At 40.0% G+C, this 16,220-nt stretch overlaps 1 protein-coding gene across 1 annotated transcript in view; it reads left to right on the forward strand.

The window, feature by feature from the left end:
- The window catches only part of LOC132400596 (trifunctional enzyme subunit alpha, mitochondrial-like), a 59,931-nt gene that overhangs the window by 26,867 nt on the left and 16,844 nt on the right, over positions 1 to 16,220 (forward strand). Inside the window, exons 8-14 of the mRNA XM_059981696.1 lie at positions 2,285 to 2,407; positions 9,049 to 9,167; positions 9,275 to 9,331; positions 10,743 to 10,852; positions 14,274 to 14,408; positions 14,758 to 14,929; positions 15,013 to 15,099. Of these exons, the coding sequence (XP_059837679.1) occupies positions 2,285 to 2,407; positions 9,049 to 9,167; positions 9,275 to 9,331; positions 10,743 to 10,852; positions 14,274 to 14,408; positions 14,758 to 14,929; positions 15,013 to 15,099 (803 nt within the window). The remainder of the gene's footprint in view (positions 1 to 2,284; positions 2,408 to 9,048; positions 9,168 to 9,274; positions 9,332 to 10,742; positions 10,853 to 14,273; positions 14,409 to 14,757; positions 14,930 to 15,012; positions 15,100 to 16,220) is intronic.

Raw genomic sequence — 16,220 nt, forward strand, 5'->3', positions numbered from 1 at the left:
TTACACCTCTTCTCTTACCACCATTCAGGGCCCCAAACAGTCCTTCCAGGTGAGGCAACACTTCACTTGTGAGTCTGTTGGGGTAATCTGTTGCATCCGGTGCTCCCGGTGCGGCCTCCTCTACATCAGCGAGACCCGACACAGATTGTGGGACCGCTTCGTCGAGCACCTCCGCTCCATCCGCAACAGACAGGATCTCCCGGTTGCCAACCACTTCAACTCTGCTTCACATTCCCATTTGGATATGTCCATACATGGCCTCCTCTACTACCATGATGAGGCCAAACTCAGGTTGGAGGAGCAACACCTCATATACCGTCTGGGTAGTCTCCAGCTCCTTGGTACGAACATCAAATTCTCTAACTTCCGGTAATTCCCTCCCTCTCCCTTCCCCCATCCCACTTTCACTCTGTCTCCTCTTCTAGCTGCCTATCACCTCTCTCACGATTCTGCCTTCTTCTACTACCCATAGTGCTTTCCCCTTAGATTCCTTCTTCACCTCTCCTGCCTATCCCCACCCTGCTTCCCCTCCCCCACCCCTTGATCTTTCCTCTGATTGGTTTTCCACCCTCCCACAACCTTCTTTATGGGGCCCCTGCCCCCCTCCTCCTTCAGTCCTGTCGAAGGGTCTCGGCCCAAAACGTTGACTGCTCATTTCAACGGATGCTGCCTGACCTGCTGAGTTCATCCAGCTTGTTTGTATGTGTTGGTCTGTAACTCGTGGAGTTCCACAGGGATCTGTGTTGGGACCTCTGTTATTCATAATGTATACAAGTGATTTGGATGAAAATGAAGATGGATGGGTTAGTAAATTTGTGGATGATACCAAGATGGGTGGAGTAGAAGACTGGCAAAGGAGAAAAACCAGCATGATATAGATCCATTCTGCAATGTGGGCTGAGAACTGGCAGATTGAGTTTAACCCAAATAATATAAGGTGTTGCACCTCGGTAGGACAAATACAAGGAGACAGTACATTGTTATGGGCAAGGTCATTAACAGTGTTACTAAGCAGAGATATCTTGGGATCCAAGTTCAGAGCTCCATGTAAGTGGCTAAGATAGGGTGGCTAAGAAGGCTTATGGAATTTTTTTTATTAGTCAAGGGATTGAGTCAAATGTCAGGAGGTTATGTTGCAACTTTATAAAACTTGGTTAGGCCACATCTGAAGTATTGCATAAAGTTCTAGTTGCCCCTACTATAGGAAGGATGTTAAGGGTGAAGAATAGTTTCACCAAGATGCTGCCTGGTTTAGAGGGCATGTGCTGTCACGTGAGGCTGGATAAACTTGGGTTGTTTTCTCTGACATGTCTGAGGCTTCTTCAGAGGCTGATGGAAGATCTGAAAGAGGTTTACAAGATTATGAGAGGCATAAATAGAGTGGACATAGAGTATCTGTTTCTCAAGGTTGAAATGTCTTGTACCAAAGGGCATGCATTGACGGTGAGAAGGGGTAGGTTTAAGGGGGATATGAGGAGTAATTTTTTTTGCTCAGTGCCTGGAATGTGCTGCCTGGTGTGGTGGTAGAGGCAAATACATTTAGAGGCTTTTAAGAGATGATTGGATAGGCACATGGATGCTTTTTATCTTGTTTGGCAAAACATTGTGGGCCGAGAGGCCTGTTTCTGTGCTGTACTCCTCTGTGTCCTATGTACTCAAATCCTCTTAGCAATGAGGACCAGCATACTAGCCTTCCTTACTATTTGTTTGACTTGAATATTGCTCTTGGTGAGTAATGTACAAGAACAGCCTGATCTCTCAAACATTACATTTTCCCAGTCTCTCATCAAGTCTGTCTTTGCTGTCATTCTACCCCAGGATTCAGTGCCAAGTCTAGTCGAGAAGTGAGAGATCATTGATCAAAGATCAATGAGAGATCAAAGGGGACATTGTTGGTAGAATCTGTTTATGAATTTTTGGTTTTTGTTTGGAGGCTACATGTACTCAGCTGAAGCATTATAACTATAATAAACAATCCTTAATGTGATCAATAAACAGCAATTAAATTCCCAATTGAGTGAATAGCTATTGTTAATGGCTGTGCAGTTAACTTCTGCCTGTTAAATCACAGAGGGGACACTGGCGGAAGAGATGATGAGTGCTGGGCGGTGCAGGGCAAGGATGAGGGAATAAGAGCAAAAGCCATTTGTATAAATTTGTATAGTATCTTCATAATTTGCTCTCATTCATTCTGGACATTGTTACTCTCATAGAAGTAGATAAATGATGTGCCTGTGCTGAAATGCTTTATAATTGAAATTACATTAACTTCTGAACTTGATAGGTCCTGGGTTGAAAACTCCTGAGGAGAGGACAGTGGAATACTTGGAAGAAGTGGCAATTACTTGTGCCAGAGGAATAGCAAATAAAGAGATTTCTCTTAAGAAGGATAAGAAGCTGTTTGACAGTAAGTATTCAAAGCAAAATATATAATTTACTACAATAATAGAACTTTAAAGTTGTAAGTACGAGGAAATCTGCAGATGCTGGAAATTCAAGCAACACACACAAAATGCTGGTGGAATCCAGCAGGCCAGGCAGCATCTATAGGAAGAAGCACTGTCGACGTTTCGGGCTAAGACCCTTTGTCCTTCTTCCTATAGATGATATGATTTGTGTGTATAACCATATAACAATTACAGCACGGAAACAGGCCAACTCGGCCCTTCTAGTCCATGCCAACGCTTACGCTCACCTAGTCCCACTGGCCCGCACTCAGCCCATAACCCTCCATTCTTTTCCTATCCATAAACCTATCCAATTTTACTTTAAATGACAATACCGAACCTGCCCCTACCACTTCTACTGGAAGCTCATTCCGCACAGCTACCACTCTGAATAAAGAAATTCCCCCTTGTGTTACCCTTAGACTTTTGCCCCCTAACTCTCAACATATGTCCTCTTGTTTGAATCTCCCCTACTGTCAATGGAAAAAGCCTATCCACATCAACTTAATCTATCCCCCTCATTATCTTAAATACCTCTATCAAGTTCCCCCCATCAACGTTTTACACTCCAAAGGATAAAGACCTAACTTGTTCAGCCTTTCCCTGTTACTTAGGTGCTTAAACCCAGATAACATTCTAGCAAATCTTCTCTGTACTCTCTCTATTTTGTTGATATCTTTCCTATAATTCGGTGACCAGAACTGTACACAATACTCCAAATTCGACCTTAACAATGCCTTGTACAATTTTAACATTACATCCCAACTCTTATACTCGATGCTCTGATTTATAAAGGCCAGCATACCAAAAGCTTTCTTCACCACCCTATCCACATGAGATTCCACCTTCAAGGAACTATGTAGCATTATTCCTAGATCACCCTGTTCTACTGCATTCCTCAATGCCCTACCATTTACGATGTATGTCTCATTTGGATTATTCCTACCAAAATGTAGCACCTCACACTTATCAGCATTAAACTCCATCTGCCATCATTCAGCCCACTCTTCTAACTGGTCTAAATTTCTGCAAGCTTTGAAAACCTACTTCATTATCCACAACGCCACCTACCTAAGTATCATCTGCATACTTACTAATCCAATTTACCACCCCATCATCCAGATCATTAATGTATATGACAAACAATGTTGGACCCAATACAGATCCCTGAGGCACACCACTAATCACTGGCCTCCAACCTGACAAACAGTTATCCACCACTGCTCTCTGGCATCTCCCATCTAGCCACTGTTGAATCCATTTTACTACTTCAATATTAATACCTAACAATTGAACCTTCCTAACTAACCTTCTGTGTGGAACCTTGTCAATGGTTCTATACTCCATATAGACAATATATATATAGACTTGTCAAAGTCCATATAGACAATAGCCACTGCTTTACCCTTGTCAACTTTCCTCATAACCTCTTCAAAAAATTCAGTAAGATTTGTCAAACATGACCTTCCATGCACAAATCCAAGCTGACTATTCCTAATCAGACCCTGTCTATCCAGATAATTATATGTACCATCTCTACGAATACTTTCCATTAATTTACCCACCAATGGCATCAAACTGACAGGCCTATAATTGCTAGGTTTACTCTTAGAACCCTTTTTAAACAATGGAACCACGTGAGCAATACACCAATCCTCCGGCACCATCCCCATTTCTAATGACATTTGAAATATTTCTGTCAGAGCCCCTGTTATTTCTACACCAACTTCCCTCAAGGTCCTAGGGAATATCCTGTCAGGACCCGGAGATTTATCCACTTTTATATTCCTTAAAAGCACCAGTACTTCATCCTCTTTAATTGTCATAGTTTCCATAACTTCCCTACTTGTTTCCCTTACCTTACACAATTCAATATTCTTCTCCTTAGTGACTACCGAAGAAAAGAAATTGTTCAAAATCTCCCCCATCTCTTTCGGCTCCACACATAGCTGTCCACTCTGATTCTCTAAGGGACCATTTTATCCCTCACTATCCTTTTGCTATTAATATAACTGTAGAAACCCTTTGGATTTATTTTCACCTTACTTGCCAAAGCAACCTCGTATCTTTTAGTTTTTCTAATTTCTTTAAGATTCTTTTTACATTCTTTATATTCCTCGAGCACCTCATTTACTCCATGCTACCTATATTTATTGTAGATCTCCCTCTTTTTCCGAACCAAGTTTCCAATATCCCTTGAAAACCATGGCGCTCTCAAACTTTTAACGTTTCCTTTCAACCTAACAGGAACATAAAGATTTTGTACCCTCAAAATTTCACCTTTAAATGACCTCCATTTATACATCCTTCCCATAAAAAAAATTGGCCCAATCCATTCCTTCTAAATCCTTTCACATCTCAAAGTTAGCCTTTCTCCAATCAAAAATCTCAACCCTGGGTCCAGTCCTATCCTTCTCCATAATTATATTGAATCTAATGGCATTGTCATCACTGGACCCGAAGTGCTCCCCAACACATACATCTGTCAGCTGACCTGTCGCATTCCCTAATAGGAGATCCAACACTGCCCCTTCTCTAGTTGGTACCTCTGTGTATTGCTGCAAAAAACTATCCTGCACACATTTTACAAACTCCAAACCATCCAGTCCTTTTACAGTATGGGCTTCCCAGTTTATGTGTGGAAAATTAAAATCTCCCACAATCACAACCTTGTGCTTACTACAAATATCTGCTATCTCCTTACAAATTTGCTCCTCCAATTCTCACTCCCCATTAAGTGGTCTATAATACACCCCTATAAGTGTTACTACACCTTTCCCATTCCTCAATTCTAGCCAAATAGTCTCCCTGAATGAGCCCTCTAATCTATCCTGCCAAAGCACCGCTATAATATTTTCTCAGACAAACAATGCAGCACCTCCTCCACTTGCCCCTCCAATTCTATCATACCTGAAGCAACGAAATCCAGGAATATTTAGTTGCCAATCACACCCCTCCTGCAACCATGTTTCACTAATAGCTACAACATCATAATTCCAGGTATCAATCCATGCTCTAAGCCAGGGGTGGGCAAACTTTTTGACTTGAGGGCCACAAAGGGTTCTAAAATTTGACAGGGGGGCCGGACCAGGAGCAGATGGACGGAGTGTTTTGGTAATGCACCTCATAAGAGAAAATAAAATATCATGGGATATGTAGAAAACATGTGCTTTAATTTCAATTGAAAATGAACAAATGCATTACAACAAAATATCTGTCTTTGAAGTCCCATGGTATTTAGCTATTTATTGAAATGACTTTTAAAACACTGAAAATTAAATAAAATACAGCTTTTTTTAATAGTAACAGTTATTATTTTAAAGCACTGAAAATTCTGTTATCCTTCAAGATATTATCATCATCACTCTCCTCCTGACTGTCTTTATTTCAAAAACGGTAGGAGATGCAGGTCTACTTGTCCTGCTCCTTCTCATTCAATTGTCCCCTGTGCCAAAACTCAACAACGACCCGCAGAATGACAAAGCAGGGAGAGCGCGCCGGTATGCGGAGCTCTGTGCTCGCAAATCCCCGCAGGCTATCTCTCTTAGCCGGAACGCTGGCTAATTGTGAGCCGGTTCGGATGTGCCAGGAAATGGGTCGCCACAAGGTCACAAAGTAAAGCGCAAATGTGGAGTAATACGCTGCACCTCAACAAAGGTCAATGTATATAGAGTGCGTCATCTATTGGGAAAACGCCAGAATTGCGGGGAGAAAACGTTAACAAGGTTTATTAATATAATTTCATCAAGTTCTGCGGGCCGGATTAAAAAGCTTAACGGGCCGCATATGGCCCGCGGGCCATAGTTTGCCCATGCTCTAAGCTCATCCACCTTTCTTACAATGCTCCTAGCATTAAAATAGATGCATTTAAGAAACTCTGCAGCTCTCCCTCTCTGTTTATCCCTAACGATGCAATCAACTTTAGTATCTTTTTCTTCCTTCTCCCCTACATCTTCGGTCTGAACGCTCCCCTTCTCTACCACCTGCCTATCCTCCCTCACACACTGTCTACCAGCTTTCTCTATTTGGGAACTAACCTCCTCTCCCTTAGTCTCTTCAAATTGATTCCCACCCCCTAACCATTCTCCCCAGTTTAACGCCTCCCCAGTAGCCTTAGCAAACCTCCCCGCCAGGAAATTGGTCCCCCTAGGATTCAAGTGTAACCCGTCCTTTTTGTACAGGTCACACCTGCCCCAAAAGAGGTCCCAATGATCCAGAAACTTGAATCCCTGCCCCCGCTCCAATCCCTCAGCCATGCATTTATCCTCCACCTCATTCCATTTCTACTCTCACTGTCGTGTGGCACAGGCAGTAATCCTGAGATTACTACCTTTGTGGTCCTTCTTCTCAACTGCCTTCCTAACTCCCTATATTCTCCTTCCAGGACCTCTTCCCTTTTCCTACCTATGTTGTTGGTACCTATATGTACCATGACCTCTGGCTCCTCACCTTCCCACTTCAGGATATCTTGGACGCGATCAGAAACATTCTGAACCCTGGCACCAGGGAGGCAAACTACCATCCGGGTCTCCTGATCCCGTCCACAGAATCGCCTATCTGACCCCTAACTATCAAGTCCCCTATTACTACTGCCTTCCTCTTCCTTCTGAGCTATAGGGCCGGACTTTGTGCCAGAGGCACGGCCACTGTTGCTTCCCACAGGTAGGCTGTTCCCCTCCCCCCCCCCCCCCCCCAACAGTACTCAAACAGGAGTACTTATTGTCAAGGGGTACAGCCACTGGGGTACTCTCTAGTACCTGACTCTTCCCCTTACCCCTCCTAACCGTGACCCACTTGTCTGCCTCCCATGGCCCCGGTGTGACCACCTGCCTGCAACTTCTCTCTATCAACTCCTCACTCTCCCTGACCAGACGAAGGTCATCGAGCCTCAGCTCCAGTTTCCTAACACGGTCCCTTAGGAGCTGCAGCTCGGCGCATCTGGCGCAGATGTGGACTTCCGGGAGGCTAGGAGACTCCAGGACATCCCACATCCGACACTGAGAACAACAAGCTGCCCTCACGCTCATACTTCCCCTTTCCTCAAATAACAGGAAAAACTGAAACCTAAACTTGCCTTGCTCGTTTCTGCCTAAGCCCATTGAGCCCAAGCCCTTAAGCCTTCACTCTGCTCCCAGCTCACTCCACTGCCTGCAAACAACACTGCCCGCTGTATAAGGCTGTGTTCTTTTTAAATCTTTCCCATTTCAATGCCTGCCGTCACACACTTGCGCAGTCCCGCCTCTCTTAACTCCGATTCGGAGAATAAGAAAAATTCAAGATGGCTCCCGCTGCATTCCTGTTCTGATCCTCTGACTTCCTTCTCCAAACTGTCTTTCCATGCAGTTTATCAGATTTCTATAAATATTTTTCCGCCACAACGAATGTTATGTTTAATTTTGTATTCTTCTATAGTAATGTTTGTAATCTTCATTTATGATTTCATGGTTATGACCTCTATCCATTGCCTGTGCATGAAGTTTTTTCCCAAATTCAGAAACATTTCAAGCATTTCTGTATTACAGTTTTCATTAAATTTTAATTGTGAGGAGGCACATTTCCGTGAAATCTGGTCCAGTAGTGAGTAGCTAGGCCGTCAAGACATCAGGCCCTGATGTTGTGCCTGGTAGGACACTGAAAACCTGTGTTCAACCAACGGACAGGAGTGTTCAAGGACATCTTCAATCTATCACCGCTACAGTCAGAAGATCCCACCTGCTTCACAGTTATCTAGTGCCTCAGAAAAGCAGGGTGAGCTGCCTCAATGTGTATTGCCCAATAGCATTCTGATCTACTGAGATGAAGTGTTTTGAACATGGCCAGAATCAACTCCAGCCTATTACCACAATAGGCCTATAACAGATACAATCTCACTGGCTCTCCACTTGGCTTTGGATCACCTGAACAATAGCAATACCTACGTCAGGTTGCTGTTTATTGACTACAGCTCAATATTCAAATGTAATGTCCCCCATTACATGATAAAATAACAGTAAGGTATTTCCAAGTGTGAAATTTGGAGAGAAACAGCTGACCTGTTCTAGATAGTAGACTTGTAGGTTTGGGGGGGATTGCTGAGGAGGTAATGGTGATTGTAAATGGGGGACATTACATTCACAGAATACTATTTATCAAGGAAATTACTATTTGAAAAGATGGGTGTTGATTAAACAGCTATTTTTTTCTGGATGATGTGGAGGTTCCCAAGTGTTTCTTGAGCTGTAGCTATCAAGGAGTTTTTTGGTGGTCTTGTCACGCTATAGGCATGCCTTAAAGATTATGGTAAGTCCTTGAGCTTGACTAGCCTCTGCAGGTTCTTTCAATCCTATATTATTGTTTTTTTTTCCATTCTGTACCTCTACATTTGGCACCTACATGTCTTCTCACGTGTCCTACATGGTTTTCATCAAAGTCCAACTGCACCATTATTTTGCATTCTCTTTTGCTGTCTTTTAATATCCTACTTAAAATTCATTTTTTTAGCTAGAGGTTCCATTTCTTTCATTTGAGGTGCTGTATGATGTTATCCATGTCAAAGTGGTTGAGCAAATGCAGGTTCCTGAATACCATGAAATACACAAATATTATTTAATTGTCATTGCAGGGGTTCAGTCTTGGGCTATGAAGTTCCCTTTCATCAGGCAACAGATCTACAAAATGGTAGAGAAAAAGGTGATGGCACAGACCAAGGGCCTTTATCCTGCCCCATTGAAGATCATTGAGGTTAATATTGGAACGCACTTCTTTTAAGATCATTTAAGATCTAAAGATCTAATTTAAGATCATGTGTAATTCAATTTTTCTGATTCAAAATATTTGCTTCAATGAAGGTGGTGAAGACAGGATCAGAGCAGGGATATGATGCTGGTTACCTGATTGAATCACAGGTAAAAAAGATATTTATGTCTCTTATCGATCTTGTACCAAAGTCTGCTGTGTCTTTGTACATCCTTTGGAAAGATGCTGCTTTACATTTAATCATGGGCTAATTTTGAAAGGAGTAAAAAAATGAGTGCTGAATTACCTAAAACTAACTAATCTTGTTCACTGTAAAAATCTGCCTTCAGTTCATAATGCTTTACAAAGATTTCTCCAAAAATTACTTCTTGGCTCATTTCCTCTTATGTTACACATTGCTCTTGGCACATATTGGCCATTTTTCTGAGAAATGTTGTATTATTGCCTCAGCTTCAAATTTTTCTATTCACCATGTTTGAAAAATTGAAAGTACATTTAAAATCAATTGTGCATGCCTTATAACCCTGAGATGCATCTTCCTGCAGACGGCCATGAAACAAACACCATGAAACCAACTCAAAATATCAAGTACCCAAGATGCAACAGAAGTACAAAACGTGCAAATCTGAAAAAAAACAAGATAATATTAAACATCAAATTACAGAGAACTTGAAACAGTGTTGGAATGTTCACTTCAATTTAGCACTGCCATTCATTGATTGCAGGCTGCAGAGCCAGTCCACACCAATCAAAATGTTGCAATATAGCAATTTATTTACTTTTTTAGGAGGACACAAAATCCAGAACCACATCTAACATGAACTGCAGAGTTCCCTTTTTTTAAAAAAAAAGGATTCTAATCCACAAACCACACCAATTAAACCTTGCTCAGGACCCAAGACTCCTGTACCGTCCTCCAGCAGCAGTGAGGGAGGAGACCGGTCAAACACAGGCAGATGGGCACTCGCCCTTCACTCTTGCCCTCATTGATTTTAGTCTTGCTCAATGTTTTAATCGGCGAGTTGTTGGAAAATTGGAGCCATTATGCTCCACTATTAGGCCAAACACTCCATTCTCAATCTTGCTCTCAACTACACCAAATTCTCTTGGAGGCAACCAAACTGCCAGATTACTCAATCAGCCCAAAAAACACATTATCAAAATGTAAATCACTGGCTCCAATCTCACATAGGTTAGTAGGAATATATTCAAAGGAGGAGAAGAAGTAGTTTGTCTACTGTCTGCAGGACATTGCTGTTAGTCGTGAAGGTCACTGGCACCATCTTGATAACTGCATTTCAATTTTGACTTCATGTAATTAGGTGATGTTAATTTAGTAACACAGCAAATGTATTATGTAGACTAAGCCTTATAGCTGGTTTCTTGTATTTTTTTGACTCTTCTTGACATCACAGAAGCTTTAACTATTCACATTTACCTTTGATTCTTCCATGCACTTTCTTCACATGATATCTTTAAAAATCTTCGAGAAGCATTCTTGACAGTCAAGAAACACTAATCTTTTGAACTCCAAGAATTATTTCTAATTTTCCTAACTAGAAATTTGGAGAATTGGCAATGACAAATGAATCAAGAGCTCTGATTGGACTTTATCATGGTCAAGTAGAGTGTAAGAAGAACAAGTTTGGAAAGCCACAGAAAGAATGCGAGTAAGTATATTTCTCTATAAGATGGTTTTCCGTTTGACTTTCTAATATGCCCAGACAAATTCAGAAGTGTCCTTTGTGTGTACAGTTTCTGTAAAACAAGATTGATCAAATATGAGATGAAAAAAAAACTTTTTCTTATTTGATTGATGTTGGAGCAAATACAGTCATTTGAATTGTTCAACAAGCTCTCTGACCCCTACCATCAGGCAGGAGATGCCATACCATTAAAACAGGAATTATTAGGATGGGAAACAGCTTCGCTCCTCCAGGCCATAAGAATACTTAACTTTCTGTCACTAATCAGGTCACATGTATGAAGTGCCAGTAGTGTAACACCGTTTACTTTTTAATTTGAAGATGCATTTACTATTAATTTATTTGTGCTAATACTTTATGCAGAGTGTGTATGTGTGTGAGTGCACAAGTTATTTGTACCGTGCTGAGCACCTTGGTCCGGAGGAACTTTGTCTCATTTGGCAGTATACATCTATACAATTGAATGACACTAAACTTGAACTTGTTGGTATCATTGGATTATTGCCAAACAGTAAAGCTTTGTGTAGCAGTAGTAAATGATGTCATCTGTTGGTTTAACTTCTGTTTTATTAACCAGCCCTGAGTCTGGTTGCTTCTCTACAAGTTTCATGTTAACTTTTTTAAAAGCCAAATCTTGACCTTGTAAATTATCTTCCTTCTCTTGACTAGGTTTCTGAGCATCTAGTGGCTGAAGTACCCGTTGTTTCCACTCCTTATTTGAATTCCTCTTATTAGAGTTCTGCCCTTAAAGCATTTTGTAGCAGTCATAGACGCACAATGAAATTGTTATAACATTAGCAATGTTATAACAATATTGTAATAAATATAATATCAGGAACTTACAGATTTATAGTTACAAGTTCAGAAGAAGAGTTAATTTAATAGGTCTGTTTCAATATTTCAAGGAGCTAGATAGGTATGATGGATAGGGGAATCAAGGGATATGGGGACAAGGCAGGAACCGGGTATTGATAGTGAATGATCAGCCATGATCTCAAAATGGCGGTGCAGGCTCGAAGGGCCGAATGGTCTACTTCTGCACCTGTTGCCTATTGTCTAATACTGCTTTTATCAGCAAAATATTGTTGTAGCATGGATCCTGGAGAGCAGAAAGCTGAGACAGTAGCCACCAGCCACTAGATTACTGCATATATGTAGTTAGTGAAAACACTCTCTGATCTACACTTCATTTTAATCACGAAATTAAATCCACTGTACTTTATCAGTGTAATGCAGTTTAGGAAGACAGAGGCTCGTGTTCTCACCATTGGTGTGTGTTAAAACGGGCAATTTTTTTTAAAGCTGCATTTTCACAGAGTACTATATGACTGAGAAGGAGTTGAAGAAGACCTGCTGGCCTCCGGCTCTTGCTGGCTATCTAGCAAAATCATAACCATTATGATTGTAGCCTCAATCTTGTATTTCTGTCTTCCAATTGAAAAGGTGGACGGATTTTAGATACACAAGGGCTCTACCTTTACTAGGGGAGAATTGAAAAAACTTTGAAGAGAAAAGAGTCTGGCATGAGGTAGAGAGTGGGAATAAAGAAGGCCTTTTCTGCTTAGCTGTGGTGACCAGTGGTGTTCTGCAGTGCTCAATGTTGGTATCACTTGTTTTCACATTATATGTCAATGATTTGGATGACAGAATTGATGACTTTGTGGCCAAGTTTGCGGATGATACATAGGAAGGTGAAGAGGCAAGTAGTGTTGAAGAAACACTGAGTCTGCAGAAGGACTTTGACAGATTCGGAAAATAGACAAAGAAGTGGCAGATAGAATATAGTGTAGGGAAATGTATGGTTATGCATGTTGGTAGAATGAATAAAGGCATAGAATATTTTTAAATGGGGAGAAAATTCAGAAATCAAAGGTGCAAAGGGACTTGGGAGTCCTCGTGCGGGATTCCCTAATGGTTAACTTGCAGGTTCCATCAGTGGTAAGTAAGGTAAATGCAATGTTAGCATTTAATTTGAGAGGGCTAGAATATAAAAGCAAGTATCTAATGCTGAAGCTTTATAAAGCCATACCACAGTTGTCATTCCACACTTGGAATATTGTATGGAATTTTGGGGCCCCTTGTCTAAGAAAGGATGTGCTAGCATCGGAGAGTGTCCAGAGAAGGTTCACAAGAATGATCCCAGAAATGAAAGGGTTAATGTATGAGGAGTATTTTGATGGCTCTAGGCCTGTACTCACTGGAATTTAGGAGGGGAGATCTCATTGAAATCTATTAAATATGGAAAGACCTAGATAGCGGGATGTGGAGAAGGTGGTTCCTGTGGTGAGGGACTCTGGAACCAATGGGTACTGCCTCAGAATAGAGTGTGTCAGTTTAGAATAGATGAGGAGGAAATTCTTTAGCCAGGGAATGGCGAATCTGTGAAATTTATTGCTACAGGCGGCTGTGGAGGCCAAGTCATTCGATATATTTAAAGAAGAGATTGATAGGTTCATGATTATAAATGGTATCAAAGGTTATGGGGAGAAAGCAGGAGAATTAGGCTGAGAGGGATAATAAATTGGGCATGATGGAATGGTGAAACAGACTTGATGGGCCAAATGATCTAATTCTGCTCCTCTTTTATGTTCTTATAGGTGGCTTAAAATGCACAATCAATACTGTTTCATTTCTGCTTTTGATGGTTAGAACATTGATACCATTGGATAAGATTCAATTTGCTGTTCATATTTTCAGGTTGAAAGGTCGACAGATTGAATGAGTTTGTTAATGATCACCAAACCTGTAGTTGCATTCTAGTATGTTCCTCGCCATACAGCTGGGAATCTTCTGTCAGGCAGCTTCTTTCAGCAGTCCATGCTCCACCAAATAACATTTTCATGCACCTGGACCACTAAATGCCAAGAGGCATGATTGAATTAAATGGTTTGACTTAGAGCAGGATTGTGTAAAGATAGAGAACTACAGTGCAGTTTTAAACTTATTTGAGGGAAAAGAGTGTGGCTACTTATTTACTAAAGTGTATTGAAATTAACAGAAAATTTTGGAATATCCAGAAGGTCAGAGAGCATCTGGGAGAAAGAAAAAAAGTTTACATTTTGAGATGATGACTCTTCAAGGTATGTTATAAAGAATCAAAGGTGATGAAAACCTTCAATGGCACCTTTTGAAGCCCAGAAATTTGTAATTAAGTAGGTCTATTTTTAATCAGTAACACATAGTCATTATTTTTGTTGAAAGATATGATCATTTCCTTTGCAAGGTATGAATTTATTGTGCTCTTTTGGCCTCAGGTGGGTTCAAATACATTCTAGTGCTCCACCACTCTGTATTCCAAATCTCTCAGACAGGTTAGAGAAATATAGTAAATTTGTTACACAATCTCAGTTTGTGATTTAATGTACTGCAATTTTTATGCTTCCAGGAATATTGCAATTTTAGGTGCTGGTCTAATGGGTGCTGGTATTGCACAAGTCACAATTGATAAAGGCATTTCAACGATCTTAAAGGATACTACATTAGAAGGTCTTGAAAGGGGTCAACAACAGATCTACAGAGGGTATGTAGCAATTAAACTGCTTTCCCTTTTCAATGACAATTTTGCTGCATGTCTTTTGTATGTAATTAACACAGAACTAAAAGATCTTGCATTTTGGCATGTTTACATTTATTTATTATGTTGGAATGGTATTTGTTGTATGTTTCTCTTGCAATTTTGTTCTTTTTTTTGTAAGAATTAGTTGGATTATGTGGGATCATAGAATATTTTACAGTTGCTTTGAGTAACAATAGTGTATTACTGGGTTATTTGTTAAAGGGTGATTTGTGGCTATTCCCAAAGTTTAATATTTTAAAACACTGAAGCTTATATGTTTATAATGATTGTGATTTCTATGGAATCTTAACAGACTGAATGATAAAGTAAAGAAGAAGGCTTTAACAACATTTGAACGTGATAGAATCCAGTCAAATCTGATTAGTCAGCTAGACTATGAAGGATTTGAAAAAGCAGACATGGTGATTGAAGCAGTATTTGAAGATGTGAAAATCAAACACCATGTCCTGAAGGAAGTCGAAGCTGTAAGTTTCCAAAAAAAATGCATATTAAGTCAAATCCTGCATATTGCTTAGTAAAATACATTGTGCTGCATTTCTTCTGGCAGGTTGTATCCCCTCATTGCATTTTTGCTAGTAACACATCTGCTCTTCCGATTTCTGAAATCGCTGCTGTCAGTAAGAGACCAGAAAAGGTAGGATATGATTTGGCAGTGTTTTCTCTCCAATTGTTAGTATTTTTAAAATGAATTTGCCAAGTAGTTTTATTTAAGCTAAATTGCCAAATAAAATAAAGTTGTAACATGAACTTAACTGAAATGGAAGCTTTTTGAGTAAGAACTTTATAAATTATAGAATTCAGTTCATGGTTAATGAAATGTTGTATGTGAGTCATTTGCTCCTTATCAATAGTTAAAATTATAATGAATGCCTTCGGTATTTTCACAGTGAATGTTTTCCTTTGGAAACATTCAGCCAGTCTGAGCAAATACTTCTAATCATCCAATTCCTTAATCTCTGCTTCCTTTTCTGTCGTAGTCTTATCCAGTCATTTCCAGAATGTTAACATATTTCATCTGCAACCTGGAAGTGAAATCCTCAAGCTCAACTTGTGAAGGAATTGTGAATGGCTTTTATTTTATACCTTTAGCAGCTTGGCCCAGCTGTTATACTCTGTTTCTGTTTACCATCACCATCATTTTAAATACCAAATACATCTCTCCATTATCTCTGTATTGTTCTACTTTTTAAAAGATAAAAAAAATTTCCAGGATTCTCCTCGCATTCTGTTGTCTGACTATTGAACTATTTTTCATCTTTCCGTCAAATCCTTATTTTGTTGGCAGTGTGGAGCCCAATGCTCACCCACTAATATAAGTGATTTAAGTTATCATAGACCCTTTTATTTATTCTAATTGTCATAAGATGGGAATTCTTCCCTCAGTCTTATCAATCTAAGTTGCTTCTTTTAGCATTCTATGAGACCATAACCTTGAACTGACTTTTGTTCAGAATAATTACTAGTTATTTGTGTATTAAAATACAAATTTAGCTAAAAGCTTCTTGTAGACTACATCCAAGGCATCTCCATTATCTACTTTATTACCACATCAATATGATTTACATGCCTTTTACTTTGAGAATGTGTTTTATCTAAGACCATCTATTTTTTGATCCAGACTTTCCAAAATGAATTTGAGTTGTTCTCTGCTGACATCTGTTTTGTAGGAAATGTGCCTTGATAAATGTAGTTATTTCCATAAGCAACAAAAATGTATTCAATTGACTTATCAATATTTAGTTAAAAATTCACTTT

The sequence above is a fragment of the Hypanus sabinus genome, chromosome 10 (genome assembly GCF_030144855.1).
Source record: "Hypanus sabinus isolate sHypSab1 chromosome 10, sHypSab1.hap1, whole genome shotgun sequence".
NCBI lineage: Eukaryota > Metazoa > Chordata > Chondrichthyes > Myliobatiformes > Dasyatidae > Hypanus > Hypanus sabinus.